Here is a 26,612-nt window from a genome sequence, read left to right as displayed (position 1 = left end):
AAATCAGTGGAGAAATTCATCTTCTCTCACGTGCATAATATTTCCACATTTTTTCAGCAATTTGATGCACACACACACACACACGCATAATATATAGTGAATGCTTTAGATGAGGCTAAACCTTTGACGGGTGGTATAAGATATTTTCATGCTGTAGACATCTGTATGTTTCCACAATGTAAACTGTTAGGTTCCTCGTGATTTCTTGTACATATGCTTGTTCCATTGTCTCCAGTGCGGGGAAAACCCCCGTAACACTATACAGCAGGTTGAAGACTACCTTGCTCGTTTGGATTATGCAATTATATCACCGGTTTAGAAAATGATTTTCCACAGACACATGAACTTCATTTCCGCGGGGAATGACAACTGTCCGGATATTGTGGCTGGTGACATTTTAGCTAATGCGAAATAAGAACAACTGATGTCAAAATGGTGTCTCCTATGTATTAGCAGTGCAGGTGTGTTATTTTTAGGCAGTATAGATCTGTGTTCTGTTACAAGACTGCTCTTTGTTCTGGAAACATTTGGTTCTCCTCAAACGGAAATCACGAAAATATATTGAGCTAATCCACAGCAAATTCTTTCTGTTGAGCACAGAGAGGTTCTCCTGACCAGGATGAAACAGTTGTCCATGGTTCGCATTGGGTCAACTCGAATAAATACGCCTGTCGTTTTCCGGCGTGCACGTATTTTTCACAAATCTCGTGTTTTTGATGGTATCTGACACCAGCGGTGAAAAGCTTAACACTGTCTTAAAATGATACTAGCTCTGAGGGACAAGCTTGGAGGTAAAATTGGTATTTGGTGTGCAGAAACAAATTCCCATTCGTTTTAAAATAGTAATTGTTTTAACATTTAGCTAGTGTAGGCTTGTCGTTTTAGGCCTATTTTGTGTTTATACAGCTGGTTTGAATGTCCGATATCGTAATGGTGATTTTGCATTTGTTTCATTAATGGGTAACTTAGAACTACCCCATTCCTATCACACCCGTGAAGATGAGGGCTAGACATGATCTTCCCTAACCAATGCTTGTCGTAACAGGCGACTAACGGGATCGAGTGGTCAGGCCTGCTGACCTTGCTGACATAGTCTCCCAATTGCTTAGGTCGATGCTCATGCTGTTGATCACTAGATTGTCTGGTGCAGACTCGATTATTTAAAGGCCGTCGCCATATAGCTGGAACATTGCTGATTGCGGCGTAAACCTAACCACACTCACCTCTCTATCATCGTTTGACGTCATGTGGGTAATCACCTTCCGTCACTTAGTACGCTCTGGTCATTCTGAATCACTTAGTACTCCTTGTTTGTTTCAAAATCACTTCGTAAGCCCCGTTTATTCTGAATCACATAATAAGCCCTGTTTATTCTGAACGTGAAATGTCATACATCAGCATATGTATTCATTTACTTGTGTCGTTCAGTTATCATAATTTACACCATCGCTTGACCCGTGAAGTTCCGGGTTAGAATGTAATTTCAATTCTGATCGCATTAAAGACAAACCTTGGTTTATTCTGAAGTAATCACGTGGTCACTGTCCTGGATCATATAGAAGAAATTTCACATCATTTCCATCGTGACGCCGAAGACGTTCGATTCCCACATGGGCACAATGTGTGAAGTCCGATCCTGGTGTCCCCCGCCGTGACATTGCTGGAATATTGCTGAAAGCGAAAAACTCACTCACTCACTCATCGTAGTTCACTTTGGCTTTCCTTTGTTGTCTTCTGTTTTATCATTATCACACAGACGAGTTACCTCCCTTAGTCGTGCAACAATCCTGTGACCTGATTCGCCATGATTTTCAAATACCCAACTCACTTTCCGACCAGACGATGCAGACACGTCTACTGGGCATTAATTTAAGTTCACTCACAGGTGAATTATGGGGTTGTGTCAGTAAACACGCTCGTAACGCTTGCAGCATCTGACGGTCTTGATAGGGAACGGCCTGTGAAGAAAATAGACGGTATTAAATGCAACAGCACAATGTGTATCATTAGATTAAGAGACATATATCAGGCTTAACTGTCAGTAGGTGATATGTTATATGCACTTACGTAATTATAAACATCATGCGAGGGTCGACCCAAAAGGTAGTCGGCCTCAGCCAGAAAATGATACAAATGCAGCTGTTTTTATGTTTTATTATTATGCAAATTATCTGTCAACATCAACAGGGCAGGTAGACCAGGGGGCAGCAGGGCAACTGCTTCCCTAGCATTTTCTTACAGATTACTTTTTCTGCTTCAAAGTATTGACATAACGCTCTTTTAAGGTAGGAAGTGTCCACCGCCCATCAAGAAAAATCAAACTACGACCCTGCCCAAGTAAATTGGTTTTGCTATGTTCCAGCCTCACGTAAATCGGAAGTCGGACAACTGCGGAGTTTGTGTACCCCCATGATAAGCGTAAATTGGCACGGTTCCAAAGGCAGAAAGCTATGAATGCACAATGTCTCTTAGAAAATGGTCAAATGAAACATGTTATATTTGGGAGTCATAAAATGTGTTAGATTTACTTGAAACCTTCAAAAGGTTTTTAAAGGCACCGCTTGAAGTTGTCCAGATGGATAGTTGTATGCTTGAGTGAGCGTCATGCAATACCATACATCAGTATGTACGGGTCTTGTACATTGGTTATTTATCGTATCATGTTTGTCAGAAGTGTGCGCATTTATCGTTCGTGCATCTGCAGACTGCAGTTTTATAAAAGTTGCAAGTTTTATGTGACAGGCAAGAGGTTTGATCGACATGCAAGACGTTGGTTAGTAAATAAGGAAGCATAAGACAATCCGGTGATTAACAGCATGAGCATCGATCATTGAGTTTCGATGACGTGTGTGAACAAGGTCAGCAAGTGTTCTTTGTTAGATGGACCCATGAAGATCCGGGGTAGATTACGTCCTCAGCATCCTTTTGTGTCAGTCGCCTCTCATCACAGTCGCGTTAATCGCGAAGACCAATTCTAATGAGGATCTTTACGGGTGTTTGATATGGTCTGTATTGTCACGTGCCATGGGAATGTTGTGGGGAATACTATTGCGGGTTGCGGCGTTTAGCAACATTCAGTTGATAAAAAAACTTGCAATACTGGCACATTGGTAGGGTTCCGGTCCCTGAAAAACTTGCAATACTGGCACATTGGTAGGGTTCCGGTCCCTGAAAAACTTGCAATACTGGCACATTGGTAGGGTTCCGGTCCCTGAAAAGTTGCAATACTGGCAAATTAGTAGGGTTCCGGTCCCTGAAATACTTGCAATACTGGCAAATTAGTAGGGTTCCGGTCCCTGAAAAACTTGCAATACTGAAGTAATATTAGGCCACCTGCCCCTGCGAAAACGACCGCTGTTTTTTGTTTTTTGTTTTTTTTCTTAAGTATGGAAGTACGGAAGTTACGTGGGACTACATAACCCTGCACCATTGACAGTTTACCATGATGCACAATTCTTGTTTACCATTTACCTTGAAGAGCCCTTGCTTTTAGAAAGATCCTCTTTTTCTCCACCGTTCTTTCCTGCAACCCAGATGTTTCTCATGAAACACAATGGTTTAGAGTCACACCCGACAAAGTGAGTGCGTCGACGCCATTTTCTACAACAGGACTTCATCTGAACTGAACTGTGCACATATTAATCTAGACAGTTCATTATCCGAAGGTGTCAAAATTATGTCACAAGAAATTCCATTCTTTAGGATCTAGTGTGATAATATACAAAGATGTGGTCTGCTTAAAATCTGAACGTTTCGTTACACTCCACCACTGAGTCCAACAAAACCTTACGGGAGGTCGCGTCAGGTAACCCTTGAGATTGACCTATAAGAACGCAGCTTACCAAATCGCGAAAGTGGACATTCGCACATACCTTTTGAACTTTAATCTCGAAAAGGTTCGCACCCAAACGATTCCGAATGCTAATTAGCATACGCTGGATTCCGGGTGATTTACACGGCGTACGTACAACGATGACAACGGTGAGTAAACAGTCGCTGAAAATAGTGTTTAGCTTTCGGAAATATTAGCTAATGGTAACCATGTCAACAGAAACCCCAAAGCGTATATACTGCAGGTCAAATAACGGTTATATGCAGATTTTTGTTTGTGGAGAGATCTGTGTCAGTGACCTGAATATTTTGAAAGCCCCTCCGATCCCTAAATAGTAGATGTTATCTGATTGGTTAAATCTAATTAACCGTCTCGCGTTTGATTGGACGGTCATAGGTCGCTCAAAGGTTACCTGACACGACCTTCTAGTCGGGTTTGTTGGACTCAGTGGTGGTGTGTAACGAATAAAACTAGACACAGTTTACTTAGACTGGATGTTATGATACATTTCTTTTGAATTTGAAGAGAAACATAGCTCTTTAGAAGACTCGACGAAGCATGCGGATGCTGGAACTGAATATTGTTGGGAGATTCACCCCTTAAGTCCAAGACTTATCATTCAAGAATTTCTAGTGTCACCCTACACAGATACTTTATTTGCAATTATAATTTTACTGCTATCATCACAGTCAACAATGGAAAACAATTGTGACCCAGACCTCTCGCTATAACACGAAGGGTGGATGACGACATAATCCTGAAGTGGCATGTACTTACCATAGTCAGCTGTTTCCTGAGCTGCTTGCCAACCTCTTTATAAGACGAGGACCGCGCCATGTAGTAGAAGAGAAGGAGTCTGAAGGAAAAGTGCGTGTATAAATGTCTTATATTACTGCAAACAAGAATAAGTGGGACCGGCGCAGAGAACACGTTTACGAGAAGTAGGCGGTGCACGGCAGTGAGCAAACCCATTTGGTTTGTGAACGGTAGATGAGCCCATTTCTGGTGTCCCCTGTCATGTTTTACCGGCATATTACCAAAAGCAGCGTAAAATCAAACTCTCAAATTCAATATTAAAGTCCTGAACTTTTTATGTTGAGTATACAAGCGTCAGAAGCAAGAGTCCGGGTTGACAGAATTTGGATAAACCAGGTTTCACTGGGGACAGGTGGTATTACATCATGAGTTAACAGTATTAACACTAACATGGTATACTCAGGGGGAAAAAGAGGGAGCAGGCCGAAAAATACCTACGACGCGACCTCGATGGTGATAAAAATAAAACAGGATTCATCTGACACCAGCCGGAGTGGAAAGCCCACTGGGAGATCTGGAGAATACGGCCTGTGTCCCACGAGGGGTATCGGGCCTAACTAGGTAAGTAAGTATTAGTGTCAGTAACGGCATTTGACGGATAACCTACCTCACATTAGAGAACCGATATATACTGAAGGACAAAAGAAACGTAATATTGGAGCATCAGTGGAGTATTTTATCCTATTTTTTAAATATAGACTGGAAGTCGAATTTGAGAAAGTCATGAATCGTGGTCGTATAGTCTGTTTTGCCCAGTTCAATATCACTTGAGATTGAGGTGAGAAATGTTTTTGTTAATGGAAAGGGAAGAGTTCGTACACTGAAATCGAGATGCACCTGCATCATGCATCATGCATGCATTCCGGCTTGAATGGCAATGGTTCACTTGTTTTCTGAACACAGCAACGAGAGCTAAATCAACGACAAGATATTGGACGTCTACACAGTCTCCGGCGACGTTTCTTTTCCATTTCAGTCTTACACTGATTAAGTCTGTCATCCAGGTATAAGATGTTTAGAAACGTTTAATTCAACGCAAGTCCTGATAGCATCAGGTTTTGGGAAACCAAAGATTATCTAGGCTCTATTTTATGGGGATCGGCAGAAAGGGGCGTTTTTATTTTTTGTGGTAAATATGTATTTTGAAAGATAAGTTTCAGCCTGGCATTGAGTGAGAGAAGATGGTTTTGCGCAATGAACAGTATTTCATTTGAGTCATTCAAGGCATGACGCCATTTAAGACGCAACCAGGTGCAAATTAGGTTGTTGATGAGTTCATTTCGGTGTCACTTATGAGACTGTCAGTAATTTTCTTCTGTGTTTCTCATATCCATCGCTGTCTCAATGTTCATTCCAACGGTAACAAACACAACGTTTTCTTCTCTCAGTGTGGAAATATATGCCCTGGTTTGATAAAAAAAACATATTTTGTTTTACCTTTGAACTCATGACCAGTTTGATCTTTCTTTACATGCATTTTCTTTAATTCCGAATGAAAACCATTCGATCTTCATATTTTTGAGACTCGCCAAGTGATCTTATTATTAACATTTCAGTCAGTGAATAAAATCTTTATCGCCAATTTTTCCCGCCCGCTTTCTTTCTTGGTGAAGCCGCCTCTGAGGTGTTGCGGTTCAAGTATCCGCCCTAAGTTGAAATATAGTACTTGTTGGTCCCTGTCTGGCCCTTGGTATTAATGTGTACAAGTACTGGTCGGCTCTTAGTCAGTATAAACAGTACAGACAGCCTCGGTCAAAGTAAGTTGTTGGCGCAACAGGGTCAATGTTCTCGATGCAATAAACTAGTCCAATGAACGTTGTATAACGGTATTACCGTAATGTATATGACGCTTGCATGCAATTAAAGATTTTCCGGAGGTTAATACCAGTTCATATGGACGTATATTCACCGAGGAACTACCAATGTACCACGTGAATACGCTGACCTACATACCAAGGTAGCACTATTGAAGCGCGGTAAATTCTCACTAAACCTGCTCCTTTCTGCATTTGATAGATTAGTAGAACCAATATTGATGTATGGATGTGAAATATGGGGACATGAAAGACTGACATGATAGAGTATATCGAAAATGTCTAAAATTAGCGACAGGTTTAAAGTATAACACACCTCATTTCATGATGTACAGGAAACTTGGTAGACAACCTATTGAGCTCCAAATTTCGAAACGACTAATTTCGTATTTGTGTAAATTGACATTCTCACATCTAAAAAACAAAATAGCAGCTTTTATTCTTTAATATGTTACTAAGCAAAACAAAACATCAAATATCCATGTCTCAAACATATTCTCGGTAAGTGTGGATTGCCTGATGCTTGTGACAACGTGAATCATTTCCAGTGTTGAATCAGTCTTAAAAGACAATTTTTTACAAACATGGACGAGCGATATGATTCCTCTAAAGAGGGTTCTGAAGCGCTCTCAAAATTCGAACAACATCTACTTTTCCCAGATATTAATTTAGGACATGCGAGCATAAGTTTCCCACAGGATATGGCAAAAAACCCAAAAGAAAAAAGATTTTGTAACTTATGTGATACACATTTGATTGGATATGAATTTAACTATTTATTTAAATGTAGTTATTTTGCAGACAAAAATAAATCATAGATTAAAGAACCATATTGTTCCTGGCCAAATTCGTCAAAATTCCGTCAAGTTGTTCCATGTCAAATATCTAAGCTTAAAAATGTATCGAAATTCATTAAGATTGTTTGTAAACACTTTTATTGACGTATCATTTAGTCATCTTGTACATTTTGTATGTACTTCTTTGTTATACTCATGTACCACCGACGGTGGATTATTTTTTGAAAATGAGCAATAAACGAGTGATGTTTACATTTCGAATTTTAAACGGTCGGGAACAGAGATGTCGATGTTGTCTTTGTTTATCACAAGATCTGGTTGTCCTGTAATTCATGAGCCATCCACTTGCAAGATATACGAGAGTGAACAAAAGACTACATCGGGACACCTTCCGGTGATACAAAATCGATGACGGGGTGAGACAAGGACCACGTGCTGCATGGAGGCAACCGACGTCTGTGACGTGAATCAGAGCAGACAGTCGAGAGACTGACATCATGAACATCGAAAACATGTCACTAAAGTTTTGTTTCGTTGTGTTCAATAGCTTCAACTGAGGTCACTAAAGGAATCCCTGGCGAAATTTGATCTTTTATACCAGCAACACGGTTAGCGAGCTTTCTACCATTTGATCAAATATACGACAGACTGCTTCTTTGCGCAACTTTAATGCACTATTTTGCAACACAAATGGGTGATTGTACCCATCTGGGAAATCTAACCCGTGTCTTTGGAATGACGAGCGAACGCCTTAACCCCTTGGCTACCACACGTCACCATAGACTTATAGAACCAGTTGTATACCCAAACTTCTATTGATGATAAAAACACGTCGCCATAGACTTATAGAATCAGTTGTATACCCAGACTTCTATTGATGATAAAAACAATTCTAGATGTGAAGCTACAAGCGTGTCGTTCGTTTGGTGCAGGAAGCGATAAATTTCAAATCGTACATTCGTAAAAATTTCCGTAACGTTTATTGCCTGTTTTATGGTGTTTTTTGTTGGTTAGCGACACACTCGACATTATTCCAGCATTAAGGGCGGGCTGTGAGTGAAGTCTGTGTCGGGCAATACAATGATTGACATCATCAGGATCGATCTTGCAAATGGAGTGAATTTAATTTTACGCCGACTTCAGCAAGATTTCCACAATATCCCAGCCGGGGACATCATCTATGGGCTTTACACATTTTAACCATGTGGGAATCGAACCAGGGTCTTCAGCGTGGCGAGTGAACTCTTTAACCACTAGGCTACCCCACCGTCCTCGCAAACGGAATGCAATTATTACATGGATCAACCATGTCTGTGGACCATATCACCGATCACCGCTGAAGTTAAGCATTGGTCTCTGAAGACCCGTTATAATCCGAATCTTTACGGTTGGTTGCTATCGTAACCAATATTATGAGTGTAACTCACAGCAGGAGTATTATGACGGCGATAATGACAGAGGGTGTTGCAATGTAATCCAGAGCGTCGTGCAGCCAATCAGGGAGGTTTCCCACGCGTGAGGCGATGACGTCATAAACATGTCGCTCCAGCTGAAACGGACCGCAGTCATCGGATGGCTGAAGTCTGAAAAATATGTGAGTGAGTTAGTTGGGTTTAACGCCGCTAATATTATCATGGCGTGTGTGCTTTGTGTGAGCGGAATGCCCGAAGTTTGGAAGGTCTGAGACCACTTTGAGGAAAAGAAGAGGCGTTAATTTCGGATTTCCGTGGTATCCGAATTTACGAAACATTGAGCATCGCTTTCATAAATGGATAAACTCGGATCCGAAGTTAGAACACTTTGACATCCGGATCAAGTGGGATCCGATGAATGTCGGATGCCGCACCCCTTCAGGCCTGAGGATCCGATGTGTAGGGCAGTTTTGCTGCCAATTTTGATATACATGTAAAGGTAGACGGAGAACGCAAATTGCTTTGGGGAGTTGCTTTTGTTGTTTTTTTATCGGAGTCGCTGGCATGGTTAACATATGTCATCAGTTCGAAACTGCGCAGCTCGAAGCTCATGATGTTGATCACTGGATTGTTTGGTCTAGACTTGATTATTTACAATAAAGCTGTAAAATTTATGAGTGCGGAGTAAAACTGAACTCACTCACTCATTTCAACCTAGCAGTGGTTTCAGATTTTGACGTAAATATTATGTAAGTCATGTTTGAAATTATTCAAATTATGCATAATCGTATGTATTTCAAATTAATCTGAAAAGCTGTGCTTGCATGTGTGTAATTCAACGTCCTTCAACATTATTACATGGTCCCTAAAAGTACCCAATGGCAGTATACATCTAAGGACACTCCAATCCAGAAATGGTAGGTCCACAGATGTTCTTTGGTTTGTTGTTTAAAGCTGCACTAAAGTAATGTTCAAGCTATGTGACGGCGGTTTGTAATTAATCAGCTCTGGTCCAGACAATCCAGTGACCAACAGCATGAACATCAATCTACGCAAATGTAACCATGGGTAATATTTTTCTGGACTCACTCTATGACGGCGTATCCCAGGGGAAAGAGAGCGAAGAAGAGGTTGAGAAGTAGAATGAACATGTAGAAGTTCCCGGATCTCGAGGCTCGGAACACCTTTCTTGGCGCCACGTAGCACGTGCGGGCAATGACATATTGGAAGTAAAAGAGGATGACAAGTTTGACAACGCCCGCCAGTGCCAGGAATGGACAGAAGTAGAGACCGAGCCAGACCAGTGCTTGACCATAGGTGAGATCTAACACCCCAGAAGCTACGTCCATCTCGCGATACTGTACAACACAGAGAAAACACAATTACTATTAAGTGGTTAAAGGATGTCCTCGCGCTGTGCAGGCATAGATTGAAAGGGTGTCTTCGTTCTGTGCAGATATAGATTGAAATGGTGTTATTCGTGCTCTACACACATGTGGTTGAAAGGGTGTCTGCATGGTCTGCAGACGTGTGGTTGAAAGGGTGTCTTCGTGATGTGCAGAAACGGGGTTGAAAAGGGTGTCCTCATGCGGTGCAGGCATGTGTTTTAACGGGTGTCCTTGTGTAAAGCAGACATGGGTTGAAAGGTGTCTTCGTGCTGTGTAGACATGGGGTTGAAAGGTGTCTTCGTGCTGTGTAGACATGAGGTTGAGACGATGTCCTGGCATAATACACATATGTGAGTGCGACGATGTCCTAGCACAGTACACCAATGTGGGTGAGACGATGTCCTGGCATAGTACACATATGTGGGTGAGACGATGTCCTACCACAGTGCACCAATGTGGGTGAGACGATGTCCTGGCATAGTACACATATGTGGGTGAGACGATGTCCCGGCATAGTACACATATGTGGGTGAGACGATGTCCTAGCATAGTACACATATGTGAGTGAGACGATGTCCTAGCATAGTACACATATGTGAGTGCGACGATGTCATAGCACAGTACACCAATGTGGGTGAGAGGATGTCCTGGCATAGTACACCAATGTGGGTGAGACGATGTCCTGGCATAGTACACATATGTGAGTGTGACGATGTCCTAGCATAGTACACATATGTGGGACGATGTCCTGGCATAGTACACATATGTGGGACGATGTCCTAGCATAGTACACCAATGTGGGTGAGACGATGCCCTGGCATAGTACACATATGTGGGACGATGTCCTAGCACAGTACACCAATGTGGGTGAGACGATGCCCTGGCATAGTACACATATGTGGGTGAGACGATGTCCTAGCATAGTACACATATGTGAGTGAGACGATGTCCTAGCATAGTACACATCTGTGAGTGAGACGATGTCCTGGCATAGTACACCAATGTGGGTGAGACGATGTCCTAGCATAGTACACATATGTGGGTGAGACGATGTCCTGGCATAGTACACATATGTGGGTGAGACGATGTCCTACCATAGTACACATATGTGAGTGAGACGATGTCCTAGCATAGTACACATCTGTGAGTGAGACGATGTCCTAGCACAGTACACATATGTGGGTGAGACGATGTCCTGGCATAGTACACCAATGTGGGTGAGACGATGTCCTAGCATAGTACACATATGTGGGTGAGACGATGTCCTGGCATAGTACACATATGTGGGTGAGACGATGTCCTACCATAGTACACATCTGTGAGTGAGACGATGTCCTAGCACAGTACACATTTGTGGGTGAGACGATGTCCTGGCATAGTACACCAATGTGGGTGAGACGATGTCCTACCATAGTACACATATGTGAGTGAGACGATGTCCTGGCATAGTACACATATGTGAGTGAGACGATGTCCTGGCATAGTACACCAATGTGGGTGAGACGATGTCCTACTATAGTACACATATGTGGGTGAGACGATGTCCTGGCATAGTACACATATGTGAGTGAGACGCTGTTCTGGCACAGTAGATATCTATGGGTGAGACGATGTTCTGGCACAGTAGATATCTATGGGTGAGACGATGTTCTGGCACAGTAGATATCTATGGGTGAGACGATGTTCTGGCACAGTAGATATCTATGGGTGAGACGATGTCCTGGCACGGTACACATATTTGGGTGAGACGATGTTGGTGAGATGATGCATAGTACATATGAAATTGAAAATACCTTTAAGCGGCCACAAGACTTCACAATAACAGCTCGAAGAACGTCAAATATGAGTCCCACAACGAGGACGAAGCCCAGATCGAGGATAAGCACTTTAAACACTTGCTCTCCAACCTCGTTTTCCCAGCAACAGAACTCCGAGGCGTTTCTCTTTGGAAACAAACACAGTAACACATGAAAACAGTGATCAATGTTTGCCATGAACACTTAGCCTCTAAAGTTACATTCAAATCGAAACTTTCAGGACTTCTTGTGATGTGCCACATTAACCTTCGAGATGTAAAGCTGACTAAATCTGTTTTATCGTTATTTAGGTACATGACATCCTCGATATCTCCAGGGTATGCGTTCTGATAAATATCCACTATACCCTGGATGGATCAACGGTGAGGGAGCCGCTTTCAGCAATATTCCAGCAATATCATAGTGGGTACACTAGAAATAGGCTTTGCACATTGTGGCCATGAGGGGAATCGAACGCGGGTCTTCTGCGTGACGAGCAAGCAACCACAAGCCCCTACAGCATCTTAAGGCGGCACTAGTACCTCGCTAAATTAGTCAGCGTCACCAGATGACCCGTTGGAGGAACCTGCTGGGATACCTTGAAGAGTTTCGGGAGGGCTGTCTATTTCATGCATTTAGGACTACCGGTGCCTCAGCATGACATACAGACTCTTAGCATGACATACAGACTCTTAGCATGACATACAGATTACCTGCTCTATGGTGGAGTTTGCAGTGTCGGCAATACATTCGGTTGTGACGTCATACAGTGACACGACAAAGACGATGAGGCTGGCGATGTAGAACAACGTCGTCCTGTTGACGATAAAAGATTATGAAGTGACGGAGTACGGTACGGGCATCCACAATTTTTCCTAATTCAGTCAAGTTCCCAAGTTTGGCTCCTCAGTCGCTTTGGACAATCATTGACTGTTGTTTTACGCAACACTCAGCACATGTTCCAGCTTTATGGCGGCGGTTTGTAAATAATCCAGAAAAACCAGCGGTCAAATGCATGAGCATCGATCTACGCAACTGGGATACTCTGACATGTCTGAACCAAGTCAGCGAGCCTGATAACTCGATCCCGTTAGTCACCTCTTACGACAAACATAGGTTAATGAAGATCAATTCTAACCCGGATCTTCACCGCTTTTTCACCTGTTTCAGCTTTGTCACGAAATGCCAAGAGTATGGGTCGAAAACCGACGTAATGTACACTTTGGTCAATCCCAGAGAATATCTCGCTCAACAAGCCTAAATCATCCGATCCGATCTAACTAAGATCATGGATACTGAAGACAGATTCCCAGACGGGTTTTCACAGACAACAAGCACTGGTTGCAGAAGACCCATTCTAACCATCATCAAATCATCAATCTTAATGTTGGATATGCCCTTTTACCTGCCCAGGGTCAGTTTCAACTCCGTTCTTGGGTGCCACTGTTCCAACCTGATCAACTGGCTGAACACAAGAGGAACAATCAACTTCAGACCTGCAACCACTAGGGGCAGCTGCAATACACAAGTGCAATCATAAGAAATATACTATCCGGAAAAAGAAACGCATAGACGAGACATTTGTTACGAATATGTTGTATTTTCAAACATGTATAATTCGTCCACAAATTGTCACGCAATTGTAGTACCCGGATATACCGATCTTGGGCAACTCGAGGTCTGCCACTACAGGGGCGGTCATTTGTTGGTTGCAGCGAGCTGCAAGTCATGATATCTTGCTCAGACTAACATTGAAACTCCTCGCACAGAAGATTGGTAATCTCCAGCATGCATTCTTTCAATCGCGATGTTGCGAGTCGCAGAGTCAAGGCGTGACGTATTGATTTCACCTTGAAACTCCTTCAAACCGAATGCTATTTTCTGAAAGTAATCTGGAGTTTTATTGCCAAACAGTGACTGCTCTTTGGTGCACAGTTTCAACTGGAAGGTGCCGGATTTCAGTTGCGTTGTGGCGATGCCTTTCCAGTCTTTGAAAAAAATCTCATCAAAATCAACATTTTCAGGTAACATAGATTTTTACATGTGCAATTGTGTAAAATCATGTTATCAACGCGTTTGTTACAGATTAGCACGATTGTTTCATCACAATAGGTAATTAGTAGATTTTGAAAAGTACAAATCGCCTCTGCGTTTCTTTTTTGGGGGTGGTATATTAATGCATAATATCTGAATTCAGTTTTAAGATCATCTTAATCGTTCTGTTTGTTTGTTATTCCACACCGGACTCAGGAATATCTCAGCTATATGGCGGTGGACTGTGAATACTAGAGTGTGCACTGGACTATCCGGTGATAAACATCATGATCATCGATCTACACAGTGCGGCGTTAAACAACAAACCAACGGACAAACTCTGATTACATGTTCTTGAAATATACCCCTGGCTTCGGAGGATGTAAGTCGCTGGATAACCCTTTAGGAAACAAGCATGTGGCGTACAATGTCAGCATGAGGTCCATGCTCACTCTATCAGCCTGTGGTTCCGTGACCAAGAAGTGTTCTCTTGAGTGGCCACCGATCCCACTTACCTCGTATCTATCCAGGAAATCGCTGAAGAAATCTGGTAAGGGTATCGGCGTCTCTTTGATGTTGGCCACAAGGAAGATGAGGTAGCCACTGCCTCCCAACACCGCCATCACCAACAGATTCACCACCACCCTCAGTATCACCAACATACACCTTCGCCAGCGGGGACGAAAATGTTGTACATAATGTGTTTTCATTCTCTACATTAATATTAACAAGCACTGACATGTTTCTTTTGTTAGTCGCCTTTCATCAGTTAGGGCCAAGAGGTAGCCTAGTAGGTAGAGCGGTCGTTCGTCACACTGAAGACTCGGGTTTGATTTTCCACATTGGTATAATGTGTGGAGCCCATTTCAGCTGTAAGCCACTGTGATATTGCAGAAATAATGCAAAACGCGGCGTAAAAATCAACTAACACCCAACAACCAAACCTAACTCACTCACTTGCATCAAACATGGTTTCCTCATGACCTATTCCAGCCGCTTCAAGGGGGCATTCCTCTCCACTCGCCTCTTTCCGTAACCTCCGAGAAGGACCGTCTCGCTATTCGGTTTGTCCCGGAATAACACGAGTCGGTCACGAATGTTCACGGGGGCATACCGAATGTACAGAGACTGCATTTGCAAATTCACTTAGGGTACCACAGTTGTTGACGGTATTTCAGTACAGTCTGTGGAAAATGCACAAATGCCCTACAGGACATGTGTTTATCAGCATCATCAACAGAACATCACTCATCAACGGCAGCATGACCAGCAACATCATCAACACTACCAAGCAGCATCAGATATCACAGTCATCATTACCTTGAGCACAGCCCACGCTGTTTTCTTTTGTTCTTCCCTCTGTCTTCCCGCACAAGTTCCTAAAATCAGTTGATTATGTTGATATAATACGCTTACTACGAGTGCAAGGAAATATACTTGTCACATAAAAAAACTGTGCACTGTCAAAATATTATCCCAGTTGATAAGTACGATAACAATGTCAAAGGTACATATAAACTTTAATGAAAGGATCATGAGAGCATAACAATCCGGGAGCATTTCAATTGAAAAGTCAAGCACAATGACGTCACTAGTCCACAAGCGGGGCACGGGTCAAACGATCATGTCAAAAGCTCAGTAACGGGTATGTCCACCATCGGCATTAAGAACAGCAGTGCATCGACGACGCATAGAACCTATCAAACATGTCACGACAGATCCTCTGAAGTTCTGTTGCAAGGTCAAGGACGTTATCTGGCGGATGATGAAGATCCATCTCGTCCAAAACATGTTCTATCGGGGAGAGTTCCGGTGAATTTGCAGGCCAAGGCATTAAGTCAACGTTGTGGTGTTGCAAGAGGGCGGGCACTGTCCCGTTGGAATGTTGACCCAGGGCTATGACTTTGCAGAAAAGAAATTGCCACAGGTCGACGAATCTTATCCCTGTAGCCCACACCAGTAAGGTTGCCCTGAACAATTACCAAAGGGCGTGCTGTTATCCCACCCCAGACCATCACGGAACCACATCCATTCCTCTCCAAGACACAGGCCTGTTCTCCCACGCGTTAATGGGAAATGTTATACCTGGACTCATCTGTAAAAACAACATTTCTACACCAAAACCAGGGTCTGTGGACATGATTTCAGTACCACATTCGGCGAGCTTGTCGATGCCGTTGTTGACGTAGGTCGTATGGCGGGACGTCCTGGTCTGATCCCGTGATGACGTATACGTTGTCGAACTGTGTTGGGGGTGAATTCGGCGAAGTCTGAAGCCTGTGGGGAAGGTGGGTCACCCTTATCCATCTGTCCTGTCTTGGCATCGTTGCACGTGGACGTCCAGAACGTTGCCGATGGACGACGTCTTTTGTGTTCTGGTAGCGTCTCACCAAAGCAGAAATGGTGTTCCGGTGGCAGAGGAAATGTGCAACCACTTGTCGTTGAGACATTCTCCCATGGACCATCCCAATGGCTTCTTGACGGTGTGCAGACGCTAGCCTTGGCATGCTTTGCGTTTCAGTAGCCGTTTAATATTTTGAACGATCGCAAAGGGCGGAAATTGAACATTCTAAAGTGACAGTATTATGTGGCATTCATTTGCTCTGTATCTCTTTCGTGGAATGCACGTGCAGCAACGTATTCCACCTCTCAAGGACGAAACCACTGACGTCACGGAACACGGCACGTGCATGCATGTTGCATGTTGATTACATGTCAGTAGCCTCTGAGTTTAAATCCTTATGTGTCTACACAGGTTTGATTAATTTAGATTTTCATTTTTTGTATGCACATTTACTTTATGTGCCTCGTATCAATTTCAAGCGCTTAAACCGCTATGAAGGAGTGAAGATTCTGCTATTCTTTTCTCTGACCGTCCTTTGTGTTTTCTATGCGCAAAAGCAAAAGTAAGCCTGGCGGCGAATCTACCTTTAATTATTACAAATCTATATCTTGAGTTACTCACGATGGCTGAAATGTTGACGATGTAACTTAAAATCTTAACTCACTCACTCACTGGCCGCAGTTTTAATTGGGATTTGAAGGGATCATGTGCTCTTTCTTGCATCAAGAAAATTTGCTTGGTCACCTCAATCAAAATTCAATCACACAGGAAAAACTATGCCTGTCTGACGTATTGACACATGTGACGGTTAAATGTCTAATGCTTTCTTGACTTTGTGAAGATACGAAAATATGAGGTGTGACATTTTTCAATGTCAATATGTACATAACACAAAGAAGCATACAGTTAATGATCACTCAATCCACGCAATTCATACAACATAATAGAAATAGCATTCTCCTGTGTTCAGCGAGTCCTTTTGGCACTCGTTTAGAGTTACTTCCCCTTACCAGCATTTCCGTTTTAATGGCTTCCTTCCGGTCACTGGCTCCCTGCTTCTCATACACGGCGTAGTCCCATGACGTAAAGAGACGCCAGGTGTACGTCATCTCCTCGTCAGAGCTGCTGTGTTTGGTTCTCCGGAACCGAAACAGCATGCTGGAGATGGAACCTTGTCTTACCATAAAATAACTCAATACAACAGCATCAGGAAGTCAGAACTATGCGTTCAGACTATCTAAAGCATGAGTGAGGTGTGTCAACATTTGTTTGCCTGTTGCTTCACTCCGCACTCAGCAGTTTTCGAATTATATGGCGGCGGCCAATACTTAATCGAGTCTGGACCAGACAATCCAGTGATCAAGAGCAGGACCTACACAATAGGATTACGATGATGGGTCAACCACGGCAGCGAGCCTAAACACCCGATCCCGGTAGACCAGTTCTAACCGAGTAACCGAACCTACACCGCTTCGGCACATGTCCGCTGTCAACTGGATGGCCCATAGAGATGCACACCGCAAACGTTTAACACTTTGGCAAAACATAATATGTAGAGCCCAGAGAAGATCTCGATTTATGGAAACAGATTTTGTTGGGGTAAAAGACAAGGTACACAAAGATGTACTTTTCCTGGCATTGGTGTTGCGCTATTCAAACAGAGAATGGCTAGGTTCTGCTTGGTCCTTCAATGGCTGTCTACTGGATATGCACTTTTTTAACAGCTGGTTTCGTAACCAAATCCCCCAAACTCTTTCCAGAACCACAATCCAGTAAGACAATATTCCTGTGGTGTAAAAGTGCTCTTAAAATGTTTTAAGTTAAACCATGGGCTGACAGGAATTATAGGTTAAAATTTGTACGACTCAACCAAAACCTGTTTCATTTTAAACAAACACGCAATTTAACAACCGCATTTCTATCACCTTGACAACATGAACAAAGTAGTTTTACCTGAGAATTATGACAATAAAAGACAGCAGGTTGACCGAACCCCAGGTGAGGAAGTACGCCATTGGTCGTTCATAGTACCCCCATGTTGTGTTGCTGTACGCCCCGTAGAACATCACGCTTGTGGAAAGTTCACCCTGTCAAAACACGCGACATTCAAAACGTCATACAGTTGTTTTCTCACGACACACAGTCTCTATCCTACGTGAATACATAGCCTCCGAGCCTTAAACATTATCGGCATTCTAGACGATGGTTTGCCGGCAATGAAGTACTATTTACTCGTCATTGCTTTTAGCTTCATCGTAGTGTAAGAACATACACCGAAACGTTTCTCTATGCAACAAAACAAAAGTTGCAACTGTGTTGTTTAAAAGGTGAGCGCGCACTGTGCCACAACAAATTACTATGTTATTGTCAGTGGTATCTGAACAATACCAGGGCTCTGTTCCGCTATGCCACCTTGACGCATAGCTGATCACACATCCAAAGATTTAACATAGGCTTAAGATAGGTTTGTGCAACCGGCCCTGATCATCCGGCGATCTGGCACACAGGAATGATTTGTTTTGCTTGTTGTTTGTTGCACTCAGTAATATCTCAACGATATTCAAATATTATGTAAATAACTGAGCCTGGGTGAGCAATCGAGTGACCAACATCATGCGCAATTATGTCACGATGACGTATCGACGAAGTCAGCGAGCCTGATCACCTGATCCCGCCTTTTACGACAAGTATGGGTTGCTAAAGACCAATTCTACCCAGGATCTTCACGCAATAAACTATGCATTTATCAACTATGTATGATATACGTACAAAATATCCCACCACGTCGCCTGGGATAGTTGCATCCCCTGACAGAATCTGAAACAGACGTGGATGGTAGAAATCTAAAATACGGACGGCATCGCTACCTGGGAAATATTCCAGAATAATGGTGATCTATATTGCACAGATCTGAGGTAACTTGTAAAGATTGAATTGTATATTCTGTGATTTTTATACTGACCTTTCTATGTTCGTTCAGAAGACTTGCGAAAACGTAATCTACCTGTGGCATACTCATTACCTACCTCTGGTACACTGGTGATTAGTGATAGTGTTTACCTAACAGGTATCTAGAAGGGGTGACTATTGAGGGGATAACAGCTATGGCGATAATCTATTACAGCATGCTACTGCGATAGTGGTAGTTTTTACTCCTTGAATTGTCTCACTTGAAGTCTTTCCAAATGAAAGTACAGTTTATTTGAAATAAAAACTAGTTGAAGTAGTTTCAGTCTCTTTTAATACCTGACAGAAACGTCACCTAAGCAGATAAAACGTAAACTCAATGAAGCTTCAAGTCTGCACCTGCACTCAAACAAACGACCTTCCGTGTTATACCATATTTATTAAACGAGTGAATGATTTGGTATCAAACGAGCGAAAGCGAGGATGGTATTTCGCAGAAGCGAGGTTACTATTGTGTTTATTACATCCAACACAAACTGACAGAAACTGAGGCTACAGTGTGAAGACTCCCTCTTTTCCTCGAGTCAAACAAGGCCCAGTACTACTGCGATAGCGACATTAGCATTGTGACGTCATAACTCTGAACCCTTATGACGTCATACATCTAGTGTAATATTGCCGTAAAAATATTACACTAAACTAATATTGCCGTAAAAATATTACACTGCAGTATCTTCCAGGGGTGAGCAATAAGAAAGTAAAAGTACAACACAAATATTTGTCAACGGAAGTCAGTTACTAAACTATCGATAGTCACACATACTATCAGTGCATCCATGGTTTTTCATTTCTAGCATCAATTAATTGCTATCGGAGACTCAACACTAACAATCCATCATTACAGTCCTAGTGTCTGGTTTGGTATATTAATGAAGGCATGGACCTTACAGCTGTAGACTGACGAAAATGTGTTTCTACCTGAATACTGACGTGCAAGCCTACATATGGCATACTGAGGTAGGGTCTGCCTGTTTGTACCTGTGGTACCATGATGACAGCATTTGCCTAACCCGTTGAAACTGAAAGAGAATTTTCCTACCTGTGGCATACTGATGAAAGCGAGAAGAAGCAGGGCAATGATTATGTTGAGGTAGGTGAGGAACCTCAGGAAGAGAAAGTAGGAGGCGACGTTGCTGCCGTGGTAGGCTGCGAGGGGAGCAAACATTTCATGAATTAGTTTTGGAAACAGATATCATAACATAAAAGCGAATATAACTGAAATATTGCCGAGTGCGGCGTAAAACTACATTTACTGTATGACTCTTACGACAATTAGTTGGAGATCAGAATCTTCGCCAGTCCCTGGTACATGCGCATAAAACACATGCTTTATCTTTTGAATGTATGTCATGTATGTCAGGATCTGTTCTACCTACCAGAAATTTTAGTTATGTTCTTTCTCCAAAATCCGATTCCAAAGTCCCCGTAGATCCTTGCAACCTAAAACACATGAATGAAGATACATTTCAATGTCGCAACATCTACAGGACCGAATTATCTCGTGGTTTCCACAAACAGGTGCGTCATAAAACATCATATAAGTTGCAGATAATGCCGGTGGAAGGGGGCATGTTTGTCCTTACAGAGAACAGTGACGTCATCACTGATTATCAATCACTTTATGTCTCTAAAACTTGTTATTAAGTTATTTGTATTCTTACCCGTGATTTCTTTGATCGGCTTTTAAAGCTTGTGTACATGGAATCTGCATCAAGATTGTCTCTGAGATATCTGTAGTTGGGGACAGAAAAAATGTTATCATTTTTTTTTTCACTGTCAGGGTTTAATTGTATATTCTTGTTGAAATCTCTGCATGGTGGTTCTGTGGCGGAAAGTACTTGACTATGTTTGGTTTCCAACAGAACTTAAGACAACTGCCTGTATGTGGTACACTGAAAAAAGTTCCTCTTTGAAAAGCATTTTAGAAGTTGTATAGGTGAAGGAAAACCAAGGTCTATGGGTAGTCAACTTCTTTTTTGCAATGGGTGCAACGTTTTGATATAGGTACTAACACCGTTATCAAGCAAGTGATGAAGTGACGTCACTGCAATAAAGAAGTTGACTATACACAGAACTTGGTTCACTGAAGAAGGGTACTTGCCTGTCTGTGGTTTTCCAGCTGAGTGAGTGTGGACTTTCGCCCTTTTGAGCAATATTCCAGCAATATCACGACGGGGGACACCAGAAATAGACTTCATACATTGTATTCATTTGGGGATTCAAACCCGGCTCTTGCCGTGACAAGCCAACGATTTAACCACCAGGCTACCAGACCGCCCAAGATTACCATTTGAAGGCTTTTCCCAACAAGTAGAAAGCATCTGTTGTGGAGACGTGTGTTAATACCTGGATAGCCTTAGTTTCTGCTGAATATGGAGGGGCTGTTCTCGCAGCTTGTTGAGGAAGTCCTGATGTACCGATCCCCTTGCATCCATCTCCCCTGAATTCACCGCCTCGATGTCGTTCGACCAGTCGAAGCTGCCATCAGTGAGTGAGTGAGTGAGTGAGTGAGTGAGTGAGTGAGTGAGTTTATGTTGCTTTATGCAGTAGGTTATCTCATCTGGTGATGCGGGAGAAAAGCCCATGCACGACCATGGACATATTGCTACAATTCAAGGATCATGAATGGGACGAATTGTTGATTTGAAACGACTGTCAGAGGATCCTGGCACAAGTAAGAGACGTAACCTTCACCTCTGATTGACAGCTAGGTCTTTACATTGTGAAGAATGTCACTGGATTGTCCCGTAAGTGTTTATCGACCATTTTCACTGGTTTACAGAAATAGGCTGGAACTGTTTTTGTTTATTACCAGATGCACTCAAAATACATCAGCTGTACAGCTAGGAACTTCTGTCTCCCACGTCGTCCTCAAGTACACAGCCGTGAAGGTCCGGGGTAGAATAGACCTTCAGCAACCCATGCTTGACATAAAAGGCGACCATGCTTGTCGTAAGAGGCAACTAACGGATGGTCAGGCTCGCTGACTTGGTTGACACATGTCATCGGTTCCCAAATGCACTTGAGATATGAAGACATGTGTTAACCAAGTCAGCGCGTCTGACCACCCGATCCCGTTATTCGCACTTTCAGACAAGCATGGGTTGCTGAGGACCAGTTGTAATCCAGATTTTTGTGTTTCACACAAAGGTGGCTCTTGTCGGCTCATTCGCTCGAGGTTTTAGCTGGATTTAGTTTCAGCGAAGAACTCGAAAAAGTTTAAGGAAGCTCAGAAGGTATAAAGTTACTTAACATTCAGGCAGCTGAGAGAAAAGATCTACCTTTGTTTTTCGTGGGAATAGCGAATGCGGTAAATGACCTCATCCAAGGTCTTGCGTTCCTGTCGGTGTCGGGGCTCAGGGGAGGGTTGGTAGCTGACCTGGGGGTCATCTGGAACTCAAAGTGAATGAGTGAGTATGGTTTTGCGCCGCTTTTAGCAATATTCCCGCAACATTAAGTCGCGAGGCAACATAAATGGGCTTCACACATTGTGTACGTGTGGGGAATCGAACCCGGGTCTTCGGCAAGACGAACGAACGCTTTAACCAGTGGACTACCCCTCGTCCCGGTGGGCACAGAAAGTCCATCTCATTTCAGTGAGATGAAAGAGCACTCCAAGGGGCACATGATGTCTCGCTAGACCCTTATTCTTTGTTTCCTGTAGGATTTAGAGCTTTCAATATGGGGGCGTAGTTTAGTGATATTACGAGATACTGTATTTGCAGGGCGAAGGTGTTTGAATGGCGCCTGGTGTTTGAGGGTCACATCATATATCCCCAATGTGTGACTGGTGCCTAATGTATTGGAGATGTTTGAGGGTAACACGACATCTCCCCAGTGTTTGAGTGTTGCCTGGTGTATTAGAGATGTTTGAGGGTCAAATCATATATCCCCAATGTTTGACTGGTGCCTAATGTATTGGAGATGTTTGAGGGTAACACGACATCTCCCCAGTGTTTGAGTGTTGCCTGGTGTATTAGAGATGTTTGAGGGTTACACTATATCTCAAAAAACAGTCTCTGTACCATTCAGTCATATATAAAAAATGTGCCGTTCATCTTTGATGAACTATCGATCAAAATGAGGTCATTTAGTCATATAAAAAAAAGAGTTCCGTTCATCATATAGTGTATGATTTGTCAAACAGAGTGTTCATTTGTCATTTATCAAAAGGTGTTCCGGCAACAAGATTATGTATCATTTATCAAAAAGAGTGTCATTCAGTTATTTATCAGAAAGAGGTGTCCCTCGGTAGATAGAGTATAATTCATCAAAACAGTGAGTCCAACAGCAAAGAACGGGTGTTGGGATACCTTCCCGGGTGATGTTGTCGCTGAAGGCGGTGTTGCTGACACTGTTGTAGACACTGACGCTGGTTGGGGAGCGAGTCAGAGGCTGCGTCTCTACTCTCATCTCCATTGTGGTTGCCTGCTTCAGCTGATTGGTGCCGACTACAAATAAAACATATATTACTGTGCATAACCCAGGCGCCGAAACCAAGTTTTAAGCTCGAGATATGTTATTTTCCGGCTGCAGGTACTTGTTTAACTACGACACTGAAAGCCCGGCTGCAAAGCACAAGCAGTTACTATGCAATCTGATGTACACTGCGTAAACACGTATAAACACTGTACGGGTGTAGGCGTACATAATACCAACTCTGTGACGTTTTTGCAGAATATCTTTCCTTAAAATGAAGCAGTTGTTTAACAAACTATCATTAAAATATTGACACAGTTCACTATTGGTTACGAGGGAGGAGTGCAGAGAAAGTGACAGCCAGGTGTGCGAGAAAGCGTGGGGACAGCACAGCAGAGGTTAATGAATAACTTTCTCGGCACTTGTGCCCGTGCTTCTCGAACACCTGACTGTGCCTTTCTCTGCACTCCTCCCTCGTAATAAACAGTGAACTGTGCAAATATTCTAATGATAGTTTGTTCAACAACTTTTTTATCATTAGGACAAAACATGGCAAAAACCTCACCGAGTTGGTATGATGTTTTGATTATGATTTGCGTTCCACTGAATCTATATGTTATGCGTAATCCTTTGCGAGTTACATTGGATTTAATCGGTACGTTTTTGAACACGTCAGAGAGGATTGGTCTCGCCATCTAAAGCATCCTCGTTACCTGTAGGCAGGTGCACCTTATCACTAGTCCAGGATATCCTCATTTCCCCTGTTATTGTGTAAGGGTTGGGTTAAACATAGCTTTAATGTCATCCCCATCAAGAGGAATCAACTCCAACAGACTCGACTTACTTCATTATGGGTGTGATGAAAGCAAACAAAAGGGTGACACACTGAACAATGTTTACTCAACGGTGTGTTTGCAAACTGCGATGCGTCTATTCAAGAGCTTGTGCTCCTGGTTTTGGGTGAAGACTTCTTTCGGCCTGTTAGCGAAATAAGTGTGACTGTCTTACTATGAGTAAACAAGAGTAAATCAGGGCATGTGAGTGAGTTAGGTTTAACGCGGTTTTGAGCAGTGTTTCTGTTGTGTCAGTGCGTATAAGCTTAATTTGTGAGTAAGTGGTTGGTGGAGTGAGTATGGTTTTAAGCCGCTTTCAGCAACATTCCAGCAATATCACAACCGGAGACGCCAGAAATGGGCTTCACACATTGTGCCCTCAAAGGGAATCGAACGTGTCCTCAGTTTGATGAGCAAACACTTTAACCATTGTGCTACCCCTCTGCCACCCTTGTGGACGGAAAGCCAGAGAGCATGCAGGTCTATGACGTGGATTCGGGGATTCAAACCCAGGATCACTTGTTTCTGTGGTGCCAAAGGGGCACAACCCTGCAGGTGCCCCTACTGCATGTCCATGCTTAGTGTGGTGCTGGATAAACATCCACAGCTCCCTCATCAACGTTGTTTCACGTCACCTCATTTGACGGTGATGGCCAAAATCTTCATAACATAGTCAGTTTGGAACCATGCTCACCGAATCCTGACGAAAGCAAGGGACGCAGCAACTCGACACGGTGACAAGATTAAATCAATTACTCTAACTAATTAGATTAATGTTGAAATAAATTCACACGATTCCTTTTGGCGATTTAATAATATACGATTTATAATAAATCAAATCAATGTGTTGGACGTATACAGGCCTCGTATTGGCCAAGTAGCCCTAAAGTTATAAAATCAGCCTTCCAAGAATAAATTTGCATTTCAACCATACGATCATCGTATCGTGACAAAAGCAAGGGACGCAACTCGGTCGTCAGTGCATGGACTCGCGTGACTAGGATGATAGTCGATTTGTCATCTGTCAAGTGACAGTACTGTTTGTAAAGGACATTACACTAGAAATCCACACAGCCAAGTCTCAGTGTGTCAGTTTCATCATAACATAAAATGACAATGTTTTTATCAACACAATCGGATTACTTGTTTCGAAAAAAAAAGAACAAATCGATGTTAGCTTAGACAACATAATGGACAGTCCTTAAACGGGACCAGTATCACCGTCTTGGTGCTTATCACAAACGTACAGTAATCGCGACTACTCAAAGACAATGGGCAAGAACACCCGCCTGATAACTCCAGTCAAACAATCAAAATAGTACTTACCTATATTTCAGTCAGAACAACACAGGATCACCTTTAGATTTCCATTTTGTGTTGTCATTTCACCTCGGGAGTAAACGCCATCAGCGTCATGTGATACAGCTTGTTATCAGATAGATACTGATATGACATTGTGCTGACAGTATCACTTCAACATTACATCAACTCTCTTTATACCGCTCGGGCACATAAAACATTTATTCGGACAAACATGGCTTGGGGATCGTCTTTCAATGATATGTGATTTACGAAACCAATCAGCTTGGAGCGCTCGAAATAATTTACGAACATATAAATACAAAATGTCGACAATTTTTTTGGCCGACGGTTTTAGACTGTTCTGTCTGCTGTGAAGTTTTGGATAAGAATCATGCAACTGACGGCGAGAGATCCAAATACACGCACACGCGTATGTTGAGCCCTTAAACCCCGACAGGTCTTAAGTGCACATACATCATAAATATGCATGAGTGGTCGGAGCTTATGTGACCAGGTCGTCTTTCTTACGCACAGCTTCTCAGAGAACACAGAGAACATTTACTTCTGCTCAGTCGTGCAAGGTTCAAAAGCGTGCAATGAGAGTGTATTTCACTCTAACTACCATTTCAATACTACGGAAAATAAAGACATGTCCCAATGTTTGTTAAAAAATTGATCGTGATTATGTAAGGTACCATTGATAATTTACCGTTTGGGCGGGGTGATGATGTTTTTTTGACACCAAAGTAAGTCTACCAAGTGACCCCTAGGGTTGGCAGAATGACTCACCAGTTAGATCTACCTACATATTGGAGGGATGCACAATTCTCTGACTGGTTTGCCTTTTTCCAACATGTT

General features: G+C 42.7%; 1 protein-coding gene across 2 annotated transcripts; it reads right to left on the bottom strand.

Annotated features, from left to right (window-relative positions):
- Window positions 1-1,339: 1,339 nt before the first annotated feature.
- Window positions 1,340-25,886, bottom strand: LOC137269951 (transmembrane channel-like protein 3). Of its 2 annotated transcripts, XM_067803786.1 has the most exons (20): window positions 25,779-25,873; window positions 23,514-23,651; window positions 22,482-22,590; window positions 21,547-21,678; window positions 20,862-20,931; window positions 20,577-20,640; window positions 20,240-20,346; window positions 19,003-19,050; window positions 18,187-18,320; window positions 17,244-17,391; window positions 15,210-15,268; window positions 14,405-14,555; window positions 13,261-13,370; window positions 12,569-12,671; window positions 11,853-12,002; window positions 9,761-10,029; window positions 8,687-8,842; window positions 4,610-4,688; window positions 3,472-3,523; window positions 1,340-1,958 (listed from the first exon to the last, which is right to left on the bottom strand). In XM_067803786.1, the coding sequence occupies exons 2-20, from the start codon at window positions 23,617-23,619 to the stop codon at window positions 1,891-1,893; spliced, it is 2,115 nt and encodes a 704-aa protein (XP_067659887.1). In that variant the 5' UTR covers window positions 23,620-23,651; window positions 25,779-25,873; the 3' UTR covers window positions 1,340-1,890. The 2 variants fall into 2 exon arrangements, with proteins under 2 accessions (XP_067659887.1, XP_067659888.1); XM_067803787.1 differs by lacking the exon at window positions 19,003-19,050 and having other exon boundaries at window positions 25,779-25,886.
- Between the last annotated feature and the right edge of the window lie 726 nt (window positions 25,887-26,612).

Source organism: Haliotis asinina, unplaced genomic scaffold (assembly GCF_037392515.1).
Source record: "Haliotis asinina isolate JCU_RB_2024 unplaced genomic scaffold, JCU_Hal_asi_v2 scaffold_20, whole genome shotgun sequence".
NCBI classification, from domain to species: Eukaryota; Metazoa; Mollusca; class Gastropoda; order Lepetellida; family Haliotidae; genus Haliotis; species Haliotis asinina.
The sequence above is the reverse complement of the archived record's forward strand: the minus strand, read 5'-3'. Positions and strand labels throughout refer to the sequence as shown.